Source organism: Peromyscus eremicus, chromosome 8b (genome assembly GCF_949786415.1).
Source record: "Peromyscus eremicus chromosome 8b, PerEre_H2_v1, whole genome shotgun sequence".
In the NCBI taxonomy this organism is placed as follows: Eukaryota; Metazoa; Chordata; class Mammalia; order Rodentia; family Cricetidae; genus Peromyscus; species Peromyscus eremicus.
The window spans coordinates 17,816,456-17,841,471 of NC_081424.1; the positions used below are offsets into that span (position 1 = coordinate 17,816,456).

General features: G+C 43.4%; 1 protein-coding gene across 1 annotated transcript; it reads left to right on the top strand.

The window, feature by feature from the left end:
- Nucleotides 1–4,857: 4,857 nt before the first annotated feature.
- Rwdd1 (RWD domain containing 1) lies at nucleotides 4,858–24,295 on the top strand. The gene is made up of 7 exons (XM_059272553.1): nucleotides 4,858–5,047; nucleotides 13,398–13,463; nucleotides 17,345–17,475; nucleotides 19,734–19,877; nucleotides 20,511–20,643; nucleotides 21,097–21,159; nucleotides 23,998–24,295. Exons 1-7 carry the CDS (start codon nucleotides 4,975–4,977, stop codon nucleotides 24,117–24,119), a joined length of 732 nt encoding a protein of 243 aa, XP_059128536.1. The 5' UTR covers nucleotides 4,858–4,974; the 3' UTR covers nucleotides 24,120–24,295.
- Nucleotides 24,296–25,016: the final 721 nt, after the last annotated feature.

A 25,016-nucleotide genomic window follows, 5' to 3' on the forward strand; every position in this document is an offset into this window, starting at 1 on the left:
TCATTTCATTGTCCACTGTCAGCCCCTGGAGAGGTGGCGTTGTCTGTCATCTGGTCTACCATACCTGGCCTCTCTGCTTCCAGCCTTACCCTAAGTCTATGACACGGTGCAGCTGCCCCATGGTGCTGCTACAATCTAACTCCTCTGCTCCGTATTTCCCTGCTTGCTATGGATTACAGGTTTTTATCATATAAACATATCATGTTCTCTTTGCCAACATTGTCTGACTTAGCTCTCTGTTGACCTTGGCCATTTCCCCTCTGCAAATAGTATATACGATGTTGTGAGACATTTGATCACGCTGTGAACCCCAAAGTTGCATTATTTAAATAAAGTCAACCATAGTTCGAGAGGTGGAGCAAGCAACCAGTTGACTGGAAGTAACCGTAGAGAGTGAGGGGAGTGGGGTCAGAGAGAGAGAGGCACAGGAAGTAGGGAGGGACATCTGGTTGGAGGTTTTGTTTCAGATGGCCTAGAAGAGAGCTCTTTCTAGGACAACAGCAGAGGAGGAAGGTCAGCAGGCTGCTTTCTCTGCCTCTCTGAGCTAGCAGGTCTTCACTCCAGCATCTGGCTCCCGAGTCTTTATTGGTAAAATAAGAAGTTAGAGATTTAGTTAAAACAATATTTGTCTCCCTAAGTGGAGGCAGCTGAGGTGGTGGCTGCAGGACACAAAGGCTCCCCTGGGTGGGCTGCATCTCCAGTGGCTGTACAGGCCCAGTCAGCAGCTGAGGCAGTGATAGGATCAGGTGAGGGTGCTGTACCGCAGATAAAAAAACAATAGGATGTTGTACTTCTTAATAAACTTAACTTAGCATGAGTCATCAGCACATGCAGTACTTCCTGGTCCCAGCTATTGCTTTTCTCTTCATTTTTCATCTTCACCTGTCATCATCCTTGGTCCTCTCAACACCTCACCTCAGGCCCCTTATTCCTGCTGTTTCTGGTCCATTTTGTATTTTTAAAAATTATTAATAAAGCTGGTATTGTATTTTTGAGTTTGCAGCATAATACACAGCACTTCATGGACTTTCTGCAGTCTTACAAGCTTATGTAGCTGTAAATGACTAAGCAGAGATTCCTTGATTCTTTCCCCTGAACCATGAGGACCACTCCATTACACCGTTTGTCGCCTGGCAGAGCCTGAAATAGGCCTGCTCCTAACATCATTAACTACAAGTTAAAACAGAAACACTAAAAGGATCATTTCCCCTTCAAGAATTTTTCTACAATTATAGCTAAGGGCTTCCTGTCCTACAAGTGCCCGTTACTGCAGAGTGAAATCAAGAGATCAACCGGCCGGGCGGTGGTGGCGCACGCCTTTAATCCCAGCACTCGGGAGGCAGAGCCAGGCGGATCTCTGTGAGTTCGAGGCCAGCCTGGACCCTGGACTACCAAGTGAGTCCCAGGAAAGGCGCAAAGCTACACAGAGAAACCCTGTCTCGAAAAACCAAAAAAAAAAAAAAAAAAAAAAAAAAAAAAAAAAAAAGAGATCAACGGAACATGCTTAATAATCTCCATCCACGTACGACAAAGTAAGAGTTGCAGGTTTCTTCATAACAGCAGTCCTGGAACTCTCCTAAGGCACTGTCTCCCTCAAGAACTGGGGATGTAACTCAGTGGTAGAGAGTTGCCAAGTCTGTGCAAATCCCTGGGTTTGATCTCCAGCAAAACACACACACACACAATCATTCATAAAAACCTTTAGTTTGCTGACATATAATAGGCATGAAAAAGTTTACCCAGAATTCCTTTTATTTTTTGCTAATTGTAGTTCTTAAAATTTTATTTATTATTTATTTATTAAAACACAATTACATCATTTCCCCCTCTCTAACGCTTCACACCACCCTTTAAAATCAATGACCTCTTATTCCTTATTGTTTCATATATATATATATATATATATATATATATATATATATATATATATATATATATGGGAATATGTATAAAAATGCAATCTGTTGAGTCTATTTAGTGTTGCTTATAAGTGTACTTTTTTGGGCTGACCACTTGGGATTGGGTAATCATTTAGGGTGCATCTGTGAGGAAGACTAATTCTCTCTTTCTCAGCAGCTGGTAATTGTCTGTGGCTTTTCATCAAGTGGTGAGTGAGGCCCTATGGATTTCCCCCTTCCCTGCTGGCTTGTCAATTAGTATTGTCATTGTTCAGGCCTTGTTTAAGCGATCATATTTTTGAGATTTGCTGGGCATAGATACTTGTCCTATCTAGAAGACAATCTTGCAGCAGACTTCCCGGTCCTTTGGATCCCTCAATTTTCCCTCCTTTTTCTGCCATGTTCCCTGGGCCTTAGGTGTATGGGCTGTGTGCAAGACGCGTCAGTTGGGGCTGGATACCCCACAGTCAGTTGTTCTCTGCAGCTTCTTTGATGAGGGGTGAGGACTATACTTATCTGTGTCTCTGAGCTGGGTAGACAAGTTAGGGATGTACCACAACTTCATTTCATAAAGTGGTGACCAAACAAAGGGCCATTCCACTTACAAGACGGAAACACGCAAATAGTAGCCATTCTGTGAATTTTACGCTGGTTGTTTGTACCTCACCTATTTTGGCAGGTTGTTTTCATTGTTATTCTGTTAGGATTTGTTTGCCATGTCCTTTGACTCAGGGTCATTAAAACATGCATGTGCCATCGTCTTTGTCAAATGCACGCTGTCTTCTTCACCTGACATTTCTGATCGTCAGAACTTTATCTTCCAAGTTTGTCTAGCCAGAGTCATCTTGATTCTTCCCTTACTCACCAGCACCAAATCCTGACACTTTTATTTTCAAAATATACCTTGAACTTGATCCGTATGTTTGTTCAAATCAGCATCCGTTTGCTTGGCTTATGGCCATAGCACCCTCCATACTCAGATCTGTGTCATGGAGTGGCAGCCACAGTAGCATGTCTCAAATGCCACTGTCTCAGATGCAAAGTCTGCGCCACTTCTCCAACACTTCAAGAATTCCTCAGCCGGGCGGTGGTGGCGCACGCCTTTAATCCCAGCACTCGGGAGGCAGAGGCCGGCGGATCTCTGTGAGTTCGAGGCCAGCCTGGGCTACCGAGTGAGTTCCAGGACAGGCGCAAAGCTACACAGAGAAACCCTGTCTCGAAAAACCAAAAAAAAAAAAAAAAAGAATTCCTCACAGTATGCACACAGATCACTCACCGTGCATGCTCCCCACTGGCCTCCAACCTGCCAGGTGAACTGTTTCCTTAAGAACTGTGAAGCAGCCCAGTGGTGGTGGCACCCGCCTTTAATCCCAACACTCAATAGGCAGACCACTGAGTTCAAAGCTAACCTGGTCTACAGAGTTCCAGGACAGCCAGGGCTTGCCAGAGAAACCCTGTCTGGAAACAAACAAACAAACAAACAAACAAAAAAACCAAAACCAAAATCTGTGAAGTAGCTGCTCCCCATAGTCCATCTGGTAACAAATCATTGGAATTCCTTTGAATAAGCAAATAGGCAGCTTATCATTGAAATGTTACTTCGTGGACCTTGATACTCAGTATCTCAAGAGTTTCCTTTTCCCTCCTTTAAAGTTTAAAAGGGGACAAAAATCAACCCTTAACATATCTGAAACAAGAAGTCAGAAGTAAAATGTGCCTGAATACATTGGATATAATTTATTTCTCTGCTGTAAGTAAGCAATACTTGCTAATAAACAAACACAAAACAAAACAAAATCATATGTGTGAGTGGAGCACTGTGGCTCAAACCTACAATCACGGCACTACTGAGGCCAGATTAGGGGTATCACAAATTCTAGCAATCCCAAGCTAGACAGCAAAATTAATGCAAGCAATGACCACAGTCAAAACCTAGAAAACCTACAAAACTCATTTATGGAACCATCATAATTTAGCAAGAGAACACTATACAAGTAAAGCGAGCTTTAATACACAAGAAAGGCAAAGAAATCTTGAGGGAATATTTTTAGTATGTTGGGTTATTTTCCCTGAGGCACATCTCCCCACATTTTGTTTAAGCTAACACGTGCTCCTTTATTATAAACAAATACAAACCCAACTAACTGTTGAATACTTATTTCACAAAAAACGTAGGTAAACTGTTATCCTAGGTTTTTTTTTTTGCTGTTACGGTTACTGACGTTTTGATTGTTGTGATGAATCTGAAGCTGACCAGTCTATTAGCAGAAGTGGAACTAGATCAAGGGTTGGGTACTTTCCTCGGCATTTCACCGCAATGTTTACAATGTCAAAACTGTGACTAAAACCCGCACCCCCATCCCTTCGCTGACACACAACCGTAGACATCCTGAGGCCAGCTTTCCGCCTCGTTCATTTCACAGCTTTCACGTGACGCCCAAGATCTGCTGAACCCGGGGCTCGACGTCCAGCCTCCGGTTCGACCGGGGATCTCCGGCTTCCCCAGCAGCCCCGGCCGACCCCGGACGCGCCCCGCGGCTCCCCAGACCTCCCAGCCCGGCTTACAAGAGTCCGCCCTGATCTAGGCCTCCAGTGACCCCAGAACCCGGCCAGCCGCGGACCCCGAGCTGGGCTGGGAACCCGGAAAGGCGGAAGCCGGCAGACCTCCAGGCCCCGCCCTCGATGACGCCACCGCGCCCTACGCGAGACCCAGACTTTCAGGCCAGACTTCTCGAGCGCAGAATGAGGATGCCGCTCCGCCGGGCATCTCCAGCCGAAGCCCGCACGGCCCAGCGGCAGGCCCCGGCCGGCCTTCCGGAACGCCCGACCGGCTGCCGTCACGCTCCAGCCAATCCCGAGCGGGCCGTGGGCAGGCAACCAATCAGCGGCCCGCACTCCAGGCACGACGAGTCGAACTCCGACGCTGGCATCGAGGCCGGGGCCAGGCGTGGGTCCAGTCCTTTCCCCCGACCCGGGCCTCTGCGCGTGCGCCCGCCCGGCAGCCGGCGGCCGCGGTGTCCGCTGCAGCCTGCCGCCAGGGTGTCGCGCCGATGCACGGGCAGCCGCGCGGGCCACGATGACAGATTACGGCGAGGAGCAACGCAACGAGTTGGAGGCTCTGGAGTCCATCTATCCCGACTCCTTCACAGGTGACTGGGGCCGCCGCCCGCGCTGGGGCGGAGGCCGGGGCCGCGCGGCCCTCCCTGCCGCCCCTCTGCCCAGGCTCCCCAGTCAGTTCCCAGCACCCTGCCGGCTCCCTTCTCCCCTGTCCTGAGATCGGAAGGTCCGGGTGGCCCGGCGGAGGCCCTGGAGTCGATCCCGAGCGCTTTGGTTTCACGTAACCGCAGCCACCCGAGATTCACTGAAGCACGAGGAAAGAAACTCTCGGAGTGCGATGAGTTTCGCCTGCGCCGCCGAGTGTCTTTTCTTTTTTTTTTTTTTCCTCCCTCTCTCTCTCTCCTCGTTTTACCCTCTTATGAAGTAGCAGCTGTTTTTCCTGCAGTGGTGGTTGACATGCTGAGTTTTGAGAGCCGAGCACTCGGGCTTGTCTATTTTATTTAAGTATAAGAATGATCGGGCATTCTGCAGAATGCCTGCTGTACGATGTGGCTGCCGTGGATCTTAGGTGTTAGGATTGCACGGTGTCTTAGACTCCGTCGAGGTTCTGGAGGCTCAGGAAGGCAAGTGGCTTGTGCTCTGGGTCCTCCTGCCAGAGGTCCCCAGTTCTTCTCTGTTCTTTCACCCTGCAGACTTAGGTTTGGGATCCAGCTCCAGCTGAGGTGAAGGAAGAGCAGATTTGGGCTAAGGGAAAACGTGTGAGAAATTAATTCAATAGGAGAATTCTTCTGTGTGAGCCTATGTTTTCGTGGATAACCTGTCTATGGTTTTTCAGGATTGGAGAGCCGTCGAGGTGAAGCCAGTTTGAAGGCGTAGTGTAGGCTCCAGTTTGGTGGGATTTACATTCCACAGCCCTTCCCAATGTTGTCAGTGATTGTCTGGATTAAGAGCCTAAGGGGTATTGCTTTAACTCCTGAACTCCAAACCCGCCTTCTCATTGTTTAGTTTTTTTCTTGCCTTCACCTTTTGATCAACCGCTTGCAATGGTAGCAAATTTTGTTCTGCTTTGCCAACAGGCAGATGTGTCTCAGCTACCCCTGTGTAGCTCCTGTGGTGTTCATGTTCTCTCACCAGCAGTACAGCTGTGCTGAGGATGTTAAGGGGATGAGTGAAGAGGGGTTTGAGAGTGTCGTTACCTGGGTGAGTGTGTATGGAATCTGGCTCCCTTCTCTATCCTTGCTTATATGTCGATGTCAAACTAAAATAGGGTCAGTTGTCAGATAGTCTTAATCATGATGTTTAGACCTTTCTAGTACTTTCGAAATATAACAGGCACAAACCTTTTGTAGGCAGAAGCAAAAATGCATGCGGTGTACAATATTCTTAACTTGTCTTTGATGTAAAGGTACCCTTTGCTAAATACTGTCCATGTGCATCTTACAAGGTGATATACTGTAAGTCCTAAAGCAGTATTGTGTCAAATTTTACTAGGTCCCAATAACTGTAGTATTTGAAATTCTTGTCAAGACGCATAAGTGCCTGAGGAGCCTGAGCCAGGGTAATAGGTGACAATTTGTGACTATTTTGATGCATTCAACGCTTCCATAGTTACCAGTTGATCCTGCTTGTAATTCCTGTTAGCATCCGTACACATTTTGCAATAAATAAAACATCTTGATTTATACCTGTTAGGGATTTTTGCATGGCTTTTGATCATTTTCATATGAAACCTTTTAGGGAAACGGTAGGACTTTGAAATAAAATATTTCTGTGCTTGATCTTGGAAATTGTGAGGATTTCTAAGGTCTGTTTTGTGGCTTGTTGGATTTATGTTTCCATACTTACATTTAGGTTTAAGAAAGTTACCCTGTGTCGGTTTGTCAAGAACACTAATTTGCAGATTTCTCACTTGATTTTGAATCACATTTAGTACTAGATTTGGCAAATGCTCCATCTGGTGAAGGAATTGGATCCCACCCTGCCTCACCCTACCCTCTCTGTAATGGATATTTGTGAACTAGGAGAGAAGCATTTGTTAGGAACGCCTGACCTTGTGTGATATCAGAAAGGCAACTTCTGGCCCATGGACCTCGCTGAAACTTAGAGTCTGCTGCTGTTATATTTGCCATGACCCTTTGGTCCAGTGTTGTGTTTGCTGTGAACCATCACCACACTACAGTTTCTTCCTTTTGCCTGTTCTGTAGCTTGGCTGCACTTTGACCCACCCTCCTGACAAGTAGCTTTCCAAAGTATAAATAGACTCTTGATACCGTTCTCTATCAGTGGTGCTTCACTTGACAAAGATCTGCTCAGCTAGTAGAAGTTAGTTATTTCCATTTCTGTGTTAGAATATATGATAGTGGGGGAGGTTTTTGGAAGTCAGTGGTTGACCTTCAGTTAACCAAAACCAAGTTCCCTTAATTCTGTTGGCTTTACCAAGAGCGAACGTAATCCTGTATTTCTTCTGTCAGTCTCCTTTGATAGAAGTCATTAGCACTCAGTAGTTACGGCAGTATCATAAAGGAAGAGCAGAGAGTGTGTTGTGAAAGTAGACTTTTGAGAAATGCTTTCTGAAAGGTTAGGTACCCCCTGTCAAGCAAAGAACCTCTTTTAATAGGAGCTTTCTGGTTTTGTGTGTGTGTGTGTGTGTGTGTGTGTGTGTGTGTGTGTGTGTGTGTGAGAGAGAGAGAGAGAGAGAGAGAGAGAGAGAGAGAGAGAGAGAGAGAGAAAGAAACCAACATTGTTTGTATATAGCCTGTTGGCATAGCTTTTAGACATTATCTCCAATATATTTTAAACAAAATCCTCAATTCCATCTATTACATGTTCTCTGTATCACCTAGCATCTCTTCTGATTGTTCATTAATTCCTTCCACTATGCCCAGAAACCCACTACTTTTCTCAAAAGTACTTTGATCTTGGGCTGGAGAGATGCTCAGGGGTTAAGAACACCTTCTGCACTGTCTAGGAACCCATATCAGATGCCCCACACCTGCCTGTAACTCCAGCTCTTGGGATCCAACATCGTTTCTTGTCTCTGCAGGTTTCTTCACACCTGGGACACATGCACACTCGTGCACACTACACACCACACACGTGCATACACCACATACACATATAAGCACACACAAGTGCACACACACACACACACACACACCAATAAACTTCAAAAGTATTTTCACAGTGGTAGAAGTCTGGCACCCGCGGCTTATCCTAACCCACAGCCGTGCATTGGAGCAAGCAGTGCATTAAAATGGGATTGCTCCATCAGCACCCGAGGCATATCCTAACCCACAGCCGTGCATTGGAGCAAGCAGCGCATTAGAATGGGATTGCTCCATCAGCAGAACTCAGGAACCCACCAGGTGTGCTACATGCATATAATCCAAGCACTTGGAAGCCTGAGTCAGGAGGATTGGGCATTCCAGGCCAGCCTGGGTTTTATGGTGAAATCTCATGTTAAACAAAACAGAATTTAGGGATTGTTAATTTTTGCAAATACAGTTGAGTAATTTTCTCATCCCTACATTGGCACTATCCCCTGATTCCCCTCATTTTATTTATTTTTATTATTTATTTATTTTAGATTCAGCTGTGACAGACAACCTAAATAAAATTAGGTTTTAGAAGTAAAAGTTTATTTTTATTGTATGTAAAAGTCTCATGGCAGCACCCATTCAGGAAAGTTCCTTCAGGAAGGGGCTTCTGGACTTGTCATCCTTAAGGTGTGGTCTCATCGTCTTGATCAAGTTGGTAGCAGCAGCAGCATAGATAAAGAATTGAGGGAGGGTTAGGGTGGGGAGCTAGCTGTTTTTAAAGGAAATTTCTTGGTAGCTGTCAGAAGGCGTTTCTGTCTTCATTTTTGTAGTAGGAACTTACCTCATCACGTAAGAGTTTTCTGGCATTTCTCTTTCTTAGCCTTTATTTTCCTCCCCCCCCCCCCCCCCTTAAAGTGGCAGCTCGGTGTGGTGACCTTTGCAAGCCTGGATTTCTTCAAGTGTTTGATGGGAAGTAATGTAAATGTAAATACTTCATAACAGTTCAGTAAGCATAAGATATTCCTTATTAGAAACAGACCATGTGAGTTGCTGCTCCTTCTGGTAACGGGGCCTCATTCTCCTCTGTCTGCATTAGCTAATGATTTTGATTTCCTGCTGCATGTGGACATCAGCACACCTTAGAACTGCCAGGTAGATTCCTGCCTCTGTAACCTTTGTGGTCCCGTGTTTTTTTGTTCCCAGCCCTTACAGGGCTCTTGTGGTTTCTTGTGGATTGGTAGTTTTTCTTCCTTCGCTTCCGCCTTTCCTCCCTAGTCTGTTGTCGGAGGTTAGCTGTTCGGTGTCGTTCTTGCTAGCCTCTCTGTGTCCCTTCGGCATCTTCATTTACTAAGTATTTGTTAGTTACACATTAAAGAACCCAGTCTTCTAGGGAAGTAGGGAAGGAGAGTTTTGGAAAACAGAGGTGATGAGCTAAGTGGAACTAGGGAAACAGTCTTTCCCAAGGATGTCATGTGCAGAAGCAGGACTCTGGCCACCACCAGCTCCCAAATCATGACATGGAGACTTATGGAGACCTATGATTAGTTATGAACGCTTGGCCTTAGTTTATGCATGTCCCACTAGCGCTTACAGTTTGATTTAACCTGTTTCTCAGCATTACGTTTTGCCTTGGGGCTTTTTACTGTCTGTCCTACTCATGTCTGGCTGCTGGTGGCTGCCTGTCTGGCTGGCCCCAGGAGTCTCCCTCTTTCTCCCTTGTTCTCTCCTTCTTGTTCTCTCTCCCTCTCCTCGAGCCTAGATTCCTCCTCCAACTTCTTCTCTCTGCCTGCCAGCCCCCTCATCCCTCTACTGCCTAACTATTGGCCATTCAGCTTTTTATTAGACCAATCGGGTGCCTTAGGCAGGCAAAGCAGCACATCGTTAAACAAATGCAGCATAAACATATGTAACACATCTTTGCCTAGTTAAACATTCCGCAGCAGACACACTGTGCTGAATACAAGTGATGGCATTGCTAGAGCCTGAAGTCAGAAGTGGGAAATGAGGAAATGAGAGAGCACTAACAGGGGAGCAGGAACCAGACGACTGACGGCCCTGTCGGGGTTAGAGCTGATCTGTCAGTAGGTCCTCCGTGCACAAACTGTACAGTGCATACTATAGAGACTGGTGTTTTCACCAGGACTAGGGTTTCTAGTGTGTAGACTGTATAGCCCCGTCTCTCCTAACTCTCTGAGGACAGATAGAGAGCTGCTTTTAGTTTTTGTTGTTTGCCACCCTCCCTACCTTTGTCAGGTCCTCACATAGCTCAGGCTAGCCCCCAGTGCTCTCTGTGGCTGAGGACATCCTTGCATTCCTGACTGTCCTCCCTCCACCTCCTAAATGCTGGGATTGCAGGCAGGTGCCACCAGACTGTCCTGAGAACTGCTTATAAAAGCAGGTAGTGTGATAAAACCTCCATGCTAGGAAGAGGGGTGGGGTGGGAGAACGGGGCTATCCTCCACCCTGAGACGCCTGTCCTGTGATTTGTGTAATGCTGCTGCTTTATGGTTTGTTACTCTCTGCTGTGGCTGCCGCTTTTACTCTCCGCCAGTTCCCCCCCCCCTCACTTTTTTCTCTAAATTGTTGGCCTTTGTCTTTTATCATGTGTCTCTAATGCTCCCATTATCTAATTCTAAGGATCTCCTTGGTCTGATAGCTTCAGCTATTACCGGAAGGTCCAGATTGAACTGAGGCCTTATTGGTTCTCCTGTTGGCTGTTTTGATTGCCCACATCTCCCTGCAGGTCTCCCTCTATTCAAACATAGCACGCTGATCCCTTCTGCGCTCCTGTTTGGTTTAGTGGCACCATATCCGCAGCTGCCCGCTCCAGCTGTCATCGCAATTTCCTGCTGTTCCCATGGCTCCCGTCCTAGTTCAGGGCCTTATTAGCCGTGCCTGATTGCTTGTACAAGCTGCCTGGTTCCGTCTGCCTCCTATCCTGTGTACTCGCTAGATGCACTGTCCTGTGCAGAGACACTGTTCCAGCTGCTGAAGCTGTTCCTGTCGAGGCTTGCACTGTGAACTGTCCTTGCACTGCTCCACTTATGTCTGTCCATCCATCCCATGGTTGACAACAGTTAGCTTCCCAGCCATTGTGATCCGCCACCCTCACACACATCCCCTCCTTCCCCTTTACTTCCTAATGTGCCATTCATGGCTTTCAGCCTCATTCAAGTAACAGTCCTGAAATTCATCAGCTGGAAATGTTCTTTTCCTTTTAAAATGAAGCCCTGTGTGGTTTATTTAGCACTACCACTTACAACTGCAGAGGTGCATGGAGGTAATTTATGTGAGAGCTCTGCGGTTCAGTGTCCTCATCTGTGACCTTGAGGTGATGATGGATGTAACTGTTTCTGAGACGCATGTCGTTTATTTGAACATGATTAACATAAGAACTTACGTATCATGGTTTAGTTGTCATCTTTTTTAGTGGTATATAAGGTAAATTATTTTTAATTTAGTATCTTAAATTAGGTGGACTGTATTAAGAGTATAAACCTATGATCTTGGTATTGGATTTAAAGGATTTTTGTTAAACTGCATGGCACAGCACAAGTACACTGTGGTACTTAGTCAGCATGGCTGTGTTTGTTAGGCTAATAGCCTCCTGGAGTCCTTGTTGGTTGGTTTGTCATTTATTTCCGTGTCACAGTATTTACATTTCGTGATATGTTAATGCTAAGGAAGAATAATGAAACGTACGTAATGTATTGTAATAAACATTTAAAATCGGTAATAACCTATTTGGGAACTTTTAAGAAGCTTCAAATGCCTTTTCAGTAAGGGATATATTGTCTGAGACTGTGATGGACAATTTGAGTCCAGGGAGAGTGCTTCATCTTTTGGGCATCATTGTGGGTTTGTTTGTTTGTTTGTTTGTTTTCGTTTGTTTGTTTGTTTTGTTTTTCAAGACAGGGTTTCTCTGTGTAGCTTTGCGCCTTTCCTGGAACTCACTCTGTAGCCCAGGCTGGCCTCGAACTCACAGAGATCCACCTGCCTCTGCCTCCCGAGTACTGAGATTGAAGGCGTGCGCCACCACCGCCCGACTCATCATTGTGTTTTAAACCTGAGTCACAATGAGGGTCTCCATCTTAAAAACATTACTGATAACACGTGTCTGTGGTGGCTTCAGAATGTGCCTGGCAGTTTGAAGCCATGCAGTCTCCACAGTGGCTTCTTGAGTGATCTGTGCTCTTCTAGAGCTCTCACACAGCTGCTGTCAACCTTGAGGCCATGCTTCCCAGGGGCGGAGCAAAGCTTAGAGGCTGTCGCCACCCCTGCAGCTAGAGGCTTCCTGGTTACTTCTCACTTGGTTTTTAGTGTTTCCTTTGTTACCTTTTCCATTTTGTCCATTAAGTCAGTATTTGCTCACTTTCCAGACCCCGCTGGTCACTGATTTGGGGTTCCTCAAGCATTTTATAATACTCTTGTGTGAGAGTAGATGATGACATGTTATTGGACATGTTCTAAAGTGGTCTCTGAAGCTTCCTTGTCTATGTAAGTGTTGACTTACATGTCTGGCTTCGTAAGTTTTAACTTCTTTTCTAATTGTGTGAAAGATGGTAAAGGCCCAGACTTTTGGAAAGGTTAGATTTGACTTCACTTAAACATATAGAAAATAACAAGATAATATAATAATCCATCATAACATGAATGTATCAGTGAGTGTGGCTGGTGGAAAAAAAAATGCCAAAGTTTTTGTTTACCATTCTGTTTGGGATTTTTTGGAATGCATTTCAAATACTGGTAGATTGTGGAATAAAATATAAGTGACCTAATACTTAATTCATTAGAGAGTTGCTTGACTAAAGGTACTTCTTTGCAGATTAAGATTACTCCCGATTGAAGTGGTGGCTTTCTCATTTCAGTGTTCTGTTAGACTGTGTTGGTTGAAATGAAAACACAGGTGAGGTATGAATTTCTAGTGCTGAGCAGCGGTAAACCGCTGGGAGTGTCTGCTGCTGTGGGATGTTCTGTATGTCACATGTGTTGCTGATTAGTCAATAAATAAAACACTGATTGGCCATTGGCTAGGCAGGAAGTGTAGGCGGGACAAGGAGGAGAATAAAGCTGGGAAGTGGAAGGCTGAGTCAGAGAGACACTGCCAGCCGCCACGATGAGAAACAGCATGTGAAGATGCTGGTAAGCCACGAGCCATGTGGCAAGGTATAGATTAATGGAAATGGATTAATTTAAGCTGTAAGAACAGTTAGCAAGAAGCCTGCCATGGCCATACAGTTTGTAAGCAATATAAGTCTCTGTGTTTACTTGGTCGGGTCTGAGTGGCTGGGGGACTGGCAGGTGAAAGAGATTTGTCCTGACTGTGAGCCAGGCAGGAAAACTCTAGTTACAGTCTGCTGTAGGAAGAAGCATCCTACTAACTGCTGCGTATATTTTCTTGCAGTATTATCAGAAAATCCGCCCAGCTTCACCATTACTGTGACGTCAGAGGCTGGAGAAAATGATGAAAGTAAGCACGATGAAATTCCTCTGCTTTTTCTGGGCTCCTTCTGCAGCCGTTGTGCAGGGTATCGCAGGGGTGGAGGTGCTGAGGCGCCACTACTGTTATGTTTGAAGCCCGTGTTTACTGTGGAGGTGTGACTCCTGGGGACAGAGGCAGTCCAGGCTCTCTAGTCTGGCCAGTATGCTTGGTGTTTAAAAATGAAGAATTTAGGTTGATAGTACAGCAGATGAAGAGAAGGTGGAGATTTTTGTTCAGAGCATTTGTCAAGTGACTACGGCCTTTCAAATGCTGCTCTTTTCTTTGGAAGTGTAGATTATTTATTGAGCATTTGCTGTTACAAACAGGCGGGATGTGCACCTATCTGCTTATCCTTGTCTCCCTCCCCCCTGATAAAACTAGTAAGCTAATAAGTTAAATTTAGTGAGAATATGAAGGTTATCTATTTTTGGTCTAAGTCAGTTAATAATTTTGAAAGTTACATATAAGTTGACAGTCTCCAGAATGTTTTTCTCAGGTGGTAACAAGTTCTGTCAGGAAGAATCAGTCAGTTTTAGTGGTATCACTTGAAAACTGTTATGTTATGGAAAATGAGTTTCACATTGAGATATTTTGCAATCTCAATGAAAAGACTGTTAAAGCCGGGCGGTGGTGGCGCACGCCTTTAATCCCAGCACTCAGGAGGCAGAGCCAGGCAGATCTCTATGAGTTCGAGGCCAGCCTGGTCTACAAAGTGAGTTCCAGGAAAGGCGCAAAGCTACACAGAGAAACCTTGTCTCGAAAAACCAAAAAAAAAAAAAAAAAAGACTGTTAAAGTTACTCTTTCTGTACTTTTATAGGTAAGTTGCTACAATGTTAGTATATTAAAGTTCCAAATAAATATTGCTCTCACCCCCACCCCCCAAATCTCCAGCATCAGTTGGCAATGTGAAACCAGTATGTTGTGTGTGTATGCAGAATGGCATGGCAGCGCTCACTGAGACAGAATTTAATTTTCTTGTTAAACTTTCTGGAGATCATTCCCATATTTTGAACAGTACCTTCGTTGGGAGCTATTAACACTCCTGTAATAGTAGTTGTGAACAGTTCATCCTTAATTTGAGAAATGTTTCTTAACTGTTTTAAAACAGTACCTAGATCATGCTGTTTTTGTTCCTATACTTCATTTTACTTTATTGTTTTTAAATTTTTTTCCAAGACAGGGTTTCTTTATGTAACAACCCTGGCTGTCCTGGAACTCACTCTGTAGATCAGGCTGGCCTCGAACTCACAGAGATCTGCTGCCTCTGCCTCCTGAGTTCTGGGCCTATACTTCATCTTAATGAACCAATTAGTAAAAGAGTAGACAGGAAATTGATGCATAGTTTCTAGACATGGAGTTATAAATGATTACTTAAAAACTAGTCATTAGTACTTAAGGCAAATTAAAACGAAGATATTTCATCTTATCCAGTAGATTTTCAGTGTTGGCAAGGAGAAATATGCTGTTTTGAGTTTAGATTAGTACAGGATAGCTGTTAGGTCATGGAGCAGGGGATGTAAAAATTTACCCTGTTAGATTGTGGAGCAAGGGATGTAGAAACTTACATGTGTAAGATCATGGAGCAGCACGACTGAAGAATTAACCTTGTTAGATCATGGAACAAGGGATATAAGAAAATAACCCTCTGTGCACTTCTACTTACAGGATATTATTATAAGGAAAGTAAATGATGCATGGGATGTTATAATAATCATAATAATCATACTGGTTCTGTCTTAGCCAGTAAATGGTGACATACTTAAGGAAATTCGCTTATTTTTAATATTGAAGGAACTGGAATGATGTACCTGTTAGGTTTGAGATTGTAGGTATGTCTTTTCTATAATGGATATCTGGTATTGCTTATAGTAGAAGCAGTAAGTTTTGTTTTGGTTTTGTTTTTTTTTTAAGCTTATGCTTTTTAGTAGGTATAGTAATACATGCTTATAGTCCCGTCATTTAGGAGACTGAGGCAAGGCAATTTTCAATTCAAGGTCAGCCTGAGCTAGGCAGTGAAACTATAACACACGCAGTAGCAACAAGAATACCTACTTAAAAACAAACAACAAATTTAACTACTTAAAATAGTTAAGTGCGTTTTAATGTATCTGCAAGATAAAATTCATTGCAGTTGTTTACACTGTGTCTTTAAAAATATTCTCGGGTTAATGAACATGAAAACAATAAATTCTAGAATTCCAGAGAGTAGAGGTAAATACTAATATGCCGACTGTGGTGAATTTTATGTGTTAAATTTACTTTTTGTGATTTTAATCTCTTGGTAGTTACTGGTTTTCATTTGTTGGTATTGGCTGAGGACTATAGCACAGTGTTAAGAATTTACCTAGTGCACACGAAACCTTGCATCTAGGTCCGATGGGATCTCCCTGTATAACCCAGGGTGGCCTTGCACACTCAGCCCCTCTGCCTGTGCCTGCCTCTCAAGTGCTTTTTTATTTTACAGTACTGCAATTGAATGAAGGCCTTGAACACACAGGCAGCACTCTGCCACTGAGCTGCCTGTGTTCCCAGCTTTGGATCATTAGTGCTTTTAAAAATTATCTAATTTGATTAATATTAAAAAAAATTCCCAGCGGCTGTTCTGGAATTCATGATCCGCATAGGTCAGCCCCGAGTGCTCAGCTTATAAAGTTGTACCACCACAAGAGGCCCATACAAATACTTATTGAAATTTAACATGAAAATTAAAACAGTATCAGTCCTGTAGGCTTTGGTCTTCTAGTTGAGAGCAACATGGACTTGAATTATTTCATCTTAATTAGTGGGTTATGGGGCTGATCAGTGGGAAAAGGTACTTGCTGCTAAGTCTCCCAACCTGAGTTTGATTCTCAGAACCTACATGGTGAGGAAGTCAACATCTGTAAGTTCTCTGATCTCCACATGTGCTTTGTGGCACGCCCCCTCTTATAGAGCAAAGAAATATATTTGTTAATTGCTAGGCTTTAATAATAAAAATGTGAACAACAGGAATGATGAACTCTAAATAAAAGATCATAGGTTGAATTACAGAGGGTTATCATTTTTGACTGCCTTCATACTGTTCATGGACCAGAGCGCCTAGGCTTTAATAATAAACATGTGAATAACAGGAATGATAAACTCTAAATAAAAGATCATAGGTTGAATTACAGAGGGTTATCATTTTTGACTGCCTTCATACTGTTCATGGACCAGAGTACCCATGTGCCGGGCCGCAGCGTTTATCTTGCCCTAGTGTGCTCATGACAATTGCACTTTAAATGGCATAAAGTTAAGACTGTTAGTATAGATGAGTCTAGCTGAAAAATTCCCAGCTAACCTCTCAACCTGCCCAGTGTAAAAATGTGTCACCTAGCCACCCAGTTATCAGCATCCTGCTATCACTGTGCGAATTTGAATATGAATCAGTCTACCGCTAAGTCCTCTGCAGTCGGGAACTTCCTCTTCCTCTAGTAAAGTCTGAATGTGAGACTAGTTCTAGGCAGCCTGGTCTACAGAGCTAGTTCAGGACAGCCAAGGCTGCACAAAGAAACCCTGTCTCAAAAAACAAAACAACAACAACAACAAAATACTAATATTATTTTCACTTAAGTTTTTGTTTGCCAGGACTTTTTACAAAATGATATTGCCTGTCTTCTGAAATTCAGTATAGTTAAATGCCACTAGGTGGTAAATATGTTTCATGGGCAGGAAGGGATTTCTGCCTTTCCTTGATCTGTTTCACTCATTTCTTTGAGGTTGTTGTTTAAATTAGTAATTCTATTGTACTACTTTTTACTCATTTTATAAATTATTGACTCAGTAGAAACACTGATTTTTTATTTATATTTTTAATGTATTTCCATTAAACTTTTTTCTTGTACCTTAGCTGTCCAGACTACTCTCAAGTTTACATATAGTGAAAAGTACCCTGATGAAGCTCCCCTTTATGAAATATTCTCCCAGGAAAATCTAGAAGATAATGATGTCTCAGACATTTTAAAATTACTGGCATTGCAGGTAAGGAAATAATTTTGCTTTATAGTAGCATATTTTATTGGCCTTACTATTAAATGTTGGTTAGAAAAATGTTTTTAAATGTATGTAAATAGTACATTGACCAATCAGAATTCATGATACACAACCACAAAGCATCTTTAAGAAAGACAAGATTTTTATTCTTGGAGAATTTCATGCATGTATATGATGCTACCCCAGACCCTCTCTTAACAAAACCCCTCCCACCTTCCCATCCTGTTCTTCCTTTTTTGTTGTTTTAAGGATTTATTTTTAATTGTGTGTATGTATGTGTGTCCCTGTGCGTGGAGAGCAGGTTCCCACAGAGATGTTGGGTCCCCCTGGAGCTGGAGTTACAGGCAGTTGTGACTGTCTGATGCAGGGGCGTGGAACTGCTCTCTCGTCTTCTGAAAGAGCAGTTTGCTTTTAACCTCACTGAACCATCTCTATAGCCCTTCCATTAGAGAGCTCACGAAGACCAGTTAGTGTTATCTATTCACCTGGCTAGGGGCTGTTCACGGGAGCATGGGCAAGCCACCGTTGGCCATACCCCGAAGGAAAATGACTCTTTCCTGTAGAAGTTATCAGCTGCCCATAGCTCCTCAGCTGAGGGTGGAGCCTTGTGTCCTCTACCTTCAGTGTTGGGATTTTGACAGGTTTGATCTAGTACAGATTTTGTGTATGTCTCTACAGCTTTCGTGAGTTCATGAGCTCAGTGGCATGGCATGTTCAGAAGACACAGAACACCTCCCTATCCTCTGGCTCCTACTCTTTCCATACCTTTTTCCATGATGGTCCCTGAACTTTGATAGAATGGGCTGATATACATGTGCCATTTAGAGATGAGGAGTCAGCAGTCACTTATTTTTAGCACTTTGGGCAGTTATGATTCTCTCCAAGATTGGGAACAGCATTGATCTATAAGTACAAACATAAATACTTAGAAGACTATTTAACTTTAGCTGAGTAGGTTCTCCATTAGGATCTGTGACTTCCCCAGTCTTGGGCTTTAGACCAGGTTTACAGTACTACACTGTATGTATGTATTTGCACTGTGTATATACCTGTGCCTATGAAAACCAGCAGTGGGCATTGGACCCCCTGGAGCTGGAGTTTCAGAGAAATATTTAAATTAAATGATATCATAGATCAAATGGACTTAAAAAATATCTATATAACATTCTATCCAAACACTGAAGAATATACATTTTCTTAGCATCCTGTGGAACTTTCTCTAAAACAGATCATACATTAGCACACAGATGAAGTCTCAGAATATACCGGAAAACTGAAATAATTCCAGCAAGAGAAACCCTAGAGCACACACAAATGCATAGAGATTAAACAATAACTATTGAGTGGTTAATAAGCCCTTGAAGAAATCAAGAGGGAAATAAAAACATTCCTAGAAACAAATGAAAATGAAAACACAACATACCAGACCCTTTAGAATATGAGAACAGTCCTAAGAAGGAAGTTTATAGCTTTATCTACATTAAGAAATAAGCAAGATCTCAAATAACTTAAAAGATACTTCAAAGCTATAGAAAACGAAGAACCCAAACCCCAAATCAGTAGACTGAAAGAAATCATTACATGTAGGGCCACAATAAGTGAAGTGGAAACAAAACGAAACAAAACAAAATACAGAGAATCAACAAAACAAGAATTGGATCTTTGCAGAGAACGTGGGTTTGGTTCTTAGCACCCACAAGGCAGCTCACAACTCTTTTTGGGTATTGAAGTCATCTACTCTGTGGTGCTGGGATTAGTCTGTGATGTTACATCTAGTAGTATTTGTTTTTATAAAATTGCATGTACCCATCCATGTTCTGGACATACATGTCCTCTTGAAATTCTCTTAATCATTAAGAAATGACCCTTTTTTTATCTTTCCCACTAGTTTTGGTTTGAAGTCTATATTGTCAGATTTTAGAACAACAATACCTCCTTGTGTCCTGTGACCACGTCTTAGTCATTAAAGACAAGGGCACATGTAGCCCAGGGTGGCCTTGAACTCCCTATGTAGCCAAGAATTTCTGATCCTTTGTTTCCGTCTCACAAGTGCTGGGATTTACAGGCCACAACTTCTGGCTCTATACTCAAATTTTAAATGTTCGCTTATCCAATTATATGGTATAACTGAATGAGGAATCATGTTCTAAACATGGGGTTTAGTTATTATACTAAACTTTGGTTCTTTGGGCAGCTTTTGTTTCCTGAGGAGTGTGTTTCTCGACACCGCTCTTTGTTTTATGCAGGCTGAGGAGAATCTTGGCATGGTGATGATCTTCACTCTTGTGACAGCCGTTCAGGAAAAGTTAAATGAGATTGTCGATCAGATAAAAACCAGAAGAGAGGAAGAAAAGAAACAGAAAGAAAAGGAAGCAGAAGAAGCAGAGAAGGTATACTTGAAAATCTTTTCATTTTCTTCACATCTCTTTGTTGGCTTGTTTGATATTTATCTTTTCTTTTTTCTGATAATTTTAGCAACCTGCTTTTGGAAATCACAATAGTGAAACTAATAAGTAAATTTTACTACGAGTGAAATTTTGGTTGGTGACATATTGTGAGTAACAAGTGACAGACTGGTAAAGCTCAATCATGTGAGACCAAGAATTGCAAATCATTTGAGCCGCCGGTGTGTAGTATTGAACTATCAAGCCCTGGCACAGTGAGCTGCTAATTAGACAGAGACCAGCCAAGCTCTGAGTAAAGTAAAAAGTGATGGCAGTGTTGTGAGTTGATATGTATCCAAAACATAATACAACCAAGAGCTTTCTTAATAATAAATAACTATGACGAGTACAGGAAGTACATTGCATAGTATCTTTATTTTTGAATTTTTAGAAGAAGAATATTTTTAAAATTTGACTTCTGCAGAGTAAGCTGCTGAAACTAAAGAGAACTAGTCCAGGCAGAAATGAGTAATGTTCTTCACCTTCGTGGTTGGGTACATCTAAAAGACAAAACCCCTTGGCTTTATTTGTTAAATTACTGCCTCATTGACAGGATGCCTGTATCTTTTATTTTCTAAGAAACTGTTCCATGGCACTCCTGTTACGATTGAGAATTTCTTGAGTTGGAAGGCCAAGTTTGATGCAGAACTCCTGGAAATTAAAAAGAAACGGATGAAAGAAGAAGAACAAGCCGGGAAAAATAAACTAAGTGGTATGGCTGCCTCTCTGGCATAGTCACTCCTTCACCCCGCACCCCGTGCCGTTCCCTGACAGCAAAGGTGATCAGGACAGATTGCCATAGCAAATGTGTATCTCTTCACACACAAGTCATAGTTACTGTGTGAGCTGTATCTTTGTTTTCTATTGGTGACTCTGGATTTGTTTTCTGGATCCTGGAATAAGAATATTGAGGATCAAAAGACTTCAGAGTGCAAGAATCAAACCCATAGTTTTCCAGGCCCGAGGAACCTAGGTTTTTCGTTTTTTCTGTTTTAGTGTGAATACAGGTCTTAACTTCTAAGCTACTGCAAAATTCATAAATTTATTGAAATTCCCAGAAATACAGATGTTCAGATTTGTTTTATTGAGCTCTTACCCTTTGAAGTGATTGCAGGGGATGAAGGGATGCTGTGCCATTTGAATTAAGCATATTTATTTCTTTTAGGGAAACAGTTATTTGAAACAGATCATAATCTTGACACATCTGATATCCAGTTCCTGGAGGACGGTAAGATACCGTTAGACTTCCTTGTGGGTGTAATGTGTCGTCTTTTAATCTATGGAGAGGAAATTTATCCTGTCAAACCTGCTAAAAATGGCATTTTGAAGATAAATTCTAATAGATGATCAATTTATATACTCTATCTAAATGTTTAAATTGTATAGTGATGTGTGTTTTTTAAGTTTTCTGATGACTTCAGAATTCTCAGGGTGGCAGTTATAATACACGAGCCTTTGTCAGCTGGAAAACTGGGACAGCGTAGCTCAGGTGACATTTTCCTCACAAGTCTGTATCAGACGTTGGAGAACTGAATCCACGATCTGCTCTGGGTTTAGAGGAGCCTCGGGTGTGGAACTCCCAGCATCCTCTGCTGGGCAGCCGGCCCTTCCTCTGGTGTGTGCAGTTGGAGGAGCATCTTGTCCTGTGCTCCTCCCTTACCTCCTCTGTTCTTTCTGCATCTCCAGCTGCCCATCCATCCACAGATGCTTATAGGACTGTCCTTCCTTCCTTCCACGGTGCCCAGCAGAGGGTAGCACGGACCACTGCCTGCCTCACGCAGCTGTTAGCCTCCTTGTGCTTTCAGACTGGCCGCCATGCTTAGTCACGCCTGGTCACAGTCGCACTTTCTTAGGGTTGTAGGTCTCCTTAACCTTCTCTCACATCTACCCTGTCATTTGGAGTTGTCTAGGTTTGGCTTCTCAGACATGCCCTGGGTTATCTGCTGGAGAAGGGTAGGCACTGTTGATGGGGCTCACTGCTAAACCATTCTTCTAGACCTCACAAGGGCTTACTGGCACTCACCCTGTTCCTTTCTTTGTGGTGGTAAGAACTGAACCCCAGGCCATGTGCATGCAAGTAAATGCTGTCCTTGAGCTACACTGGCAGCCCTCGATTTTTTTTTTTCCCCTCAAATGTATATTACTACCTTCTCTAGCAGATAGGTCAAGGTTTCTATTTTTATGGTCTTGAAAACAAAACCCAAAGCTGGGCATGGTAGCTTACCACCTGTAATCTGTGTACTTGGAGACTGAACAAAATTGCCCAAGTTTGAGGCCATACTATTCTGCATTGTGAGTTACAGGCCTGTCTAGGCTACAGGGTGAGACTCTCTCAGACAAGCCAAAACAAAAAAAGGCAGAAATTCAGTAGGGTGTTCTCTCTGGTTTTGCTGAGGAATTCCAGCTGCCCAAAGCCTCATCTCATTCTCTTGTGCTTTAGGAACTTTAGTATCTTTACCCCTCCTTCCCTCCCTCTCTCCCTCCCTCCTCTCCCTCCCTCTCTCCCTCCCTCCTCTCCCTCCTCTCCCTCCCTCCCTCTCTCCCTCCCTCCTCTCCCTTCCCTCCCTCCCTCCCTTTCATAGTGCCCCACTGTATAGCAGTGACTGGCTTGGAACTTGCTCTGTAGACGAGCCTTGAACTTGGAGAGATCCTCCTGCCTCTGCACCTCAAGTGCTGGAATTAGCAGTGTGCTCCAACATGCTTGGCTTCCCTTGTTCTTGACTCCTTTCTTCTCTTAGGTCAGGGTAGCTCTTTATCTCTGGATTTCCCAAAGAGCCCTGCCAAGTCTACTGTGGAAATGTCTCCCAGCAATCTCTTCCTCTTATTTGAAGACTCTATTATTTCTGCCTGAACTTTTATTGTAGCCTCCTAAATCATTTCTCTGAACCTCTCTCCTTTTTTAAAAAGATTTGTTTATTTGTGTGTATGAGTGTTTGACTGTGTGTATGTGTGTGCACTGCATGTGTGCTTAGTTGCCATGGAGGCCAGAAGAGGCCACCACATCTGCTGAGACTGGAGTTACAGATGGCTGTAAGCCACAATGTAGGTGCTGAGGATTGAATGTGGGTCCTCTGGAAGAGCAGCCAGTGCTCTTACCTTCTCTGCAGCCTCTGAATCTCTCCTTCTCAGGACCTTCAGTAGTCTCTAGTTACTGCTCTGCCTCTGAGAAGGTGAAACTCCTATTTAAACGTAAAACTTTAAAGTTTGTCGCTAGGGGAAAAAGACTCGCCAGTGTCTCTCAGTCTGGCCTTGCCTGTGTTACCTCCAGGTATTTTCCCTCAAGAATCTTGTCGTCTTGTTAGAAGTATGAAGATCTTACTTTTTCTTCTGCCTTTTCTAGACGTCTAGAATCGCTTCATTCTTGGTGGAGTTAGATGTTCCCTGAAGATATTTGAGAAGCTTTTGCTACTCCTAAGTCCGTTATTCTTTGGCCTGGACTTGGTACATTATAGTTTTAGTTCTGAACTGCTCAAGGCTCTCTCTGTTCTTATGGATTGAATGTCAGTAAGCTAGACTCCGAGAGGGAAGGAAGATAACATTAGCTAGACTCCGAGAGGGAAGGAAGATAACATTTGTGCAGATTGGGGAGTGCTGTGGATCCTACTGTATCTCCCTCAGGCTGTCTCAGGGTGGTGATGCTGAAGCAGAGCCTGGCCAGTGCCTCTCATAGGGTTCCACATTAGAACCTTTGCCCTCTGTTGTATGTAAAGGGAACTAGGCAAGCATACAAGTATCTGACAGAAAGTTAAGAATTGCAGCAGAGCTTGATGATATGTGTATCCGCCACCACTAGATGAGATGATCTGGGGGGCTGGGCTCAGTGATGGTCCACTGTGTAGAAGACAGTGAGTCTTGTTTTCTACTCTAACATGCTACATTGAAGTGTTCTGTGAGCCTTCTTTTTAAAACACGATGAGCATGAAGACTGCAGTTGCTCTTGTGTTGTCAGAGTCTCTGCTGATGAACTTAGGAAAGATTTGCACCAGGAGCCTGGGAGAACCACTCACCCCCTACACCGTGGTTGTGTGTTCTGGAGTGTAAGGCGAGGCTGTCTTGCTTTTCACAGCCGGGAACAACGTGGAGGTGGATGAGTCCTTGTTCCAGGAAATGGATGACTTGGAACTGGAGGATGCTGAGGACGACCCCGACTACAATCCTGTGGCCCCAGGGAGCGACTCCTCAGACTAACAGACTGTCCCTGACTCCAGAGGCGTGACTGCCACAGCATCTGTGGCTATGCTGAGAGCGTTTGGATCTTCTTTTCATTTTTTTCTAAGAAAAAAACATATTTTTCAGGAGAATATTCTTCTGATAGCTTTCAACATTGAACTTAATAAACTGCCCATAAAATTTCAAATATAAAATGTTTACTTCCTCTTATTGATGAACAATTTAGATATTTAAAATCATTTAGTGATGGAGAGAGCCCTCCCTCGTAACACATAGGCTGCTGCTGTACATGTGTGGGTTTACAAATGAAGAATTGGAGTAACTCAGGGTTTTTATGTTGGATTCTGTGGTTAGTTTGGGTTCCAAGTGTCTTACAGGAAGATTCCAGTGGATATAACAGTAACAATAATAAAGCACAATAATTTTGAGTCTTAGCAAAATTAGGAGCTCAAATATCATGTAGGGAGGAATAAATTGACTTTATTACAATGGTGGCAGTATTTGAGTCAGAATTGGAGGGCTTTGAGGCATGCACCCCTGGGCACTTCTCCGCTTAGATCCACAAACTGGGTCCCAATCTGATCTAAAAATAGTTGTCTTGTTACAGCAGTTCTAGAGGTGTTCTAACATACATTCCTGATTGAGCACTGTGGTGTTGGTTTGTCCTACCAGGATTAGTGTGTTCCCTGCCAGTTAACTAGTCCGAAGGGTCTATTGGGACTGTTCGTTACTGGTGAGAAATACATCCAGATACATGTGTATGGGATGTCGTCTTCATTTAAATTGAGGTCGTTTGGGGGGCATCAGGTAGGAGAGCCAGGCTTCAGGGAAGCTGTCTGTTCACTACCGTTTTAGAAGGTTGACTTGACTAGTGGAAATCACTTGTGCTATTCCAAGTAGCAAAAATATGTCTGT

Coding starts and splice junctions, on each gene's coding strand:
- Rwdd1 (XM_059272553.1), top strand. CDS start 4,975: ATGACAGATTACGGCGAGGAGCAACGCAACGAGTTGGAGGCTCTGGAG. Junction 13,464..17,344: donor GGCTGGAGAAAATGATGAAA/GTAAGCACGATG, acceptor CTTGTACCTTAG/CTGTCCAGACTACTCTCAAG. Junction 19,878..20,510: donor AAGCAGAAGAAGCAGAGAAG/GTATACTTGAAA, acceptor TTATTTTCTAAG/AAACTGTTCCATGGCACTCC.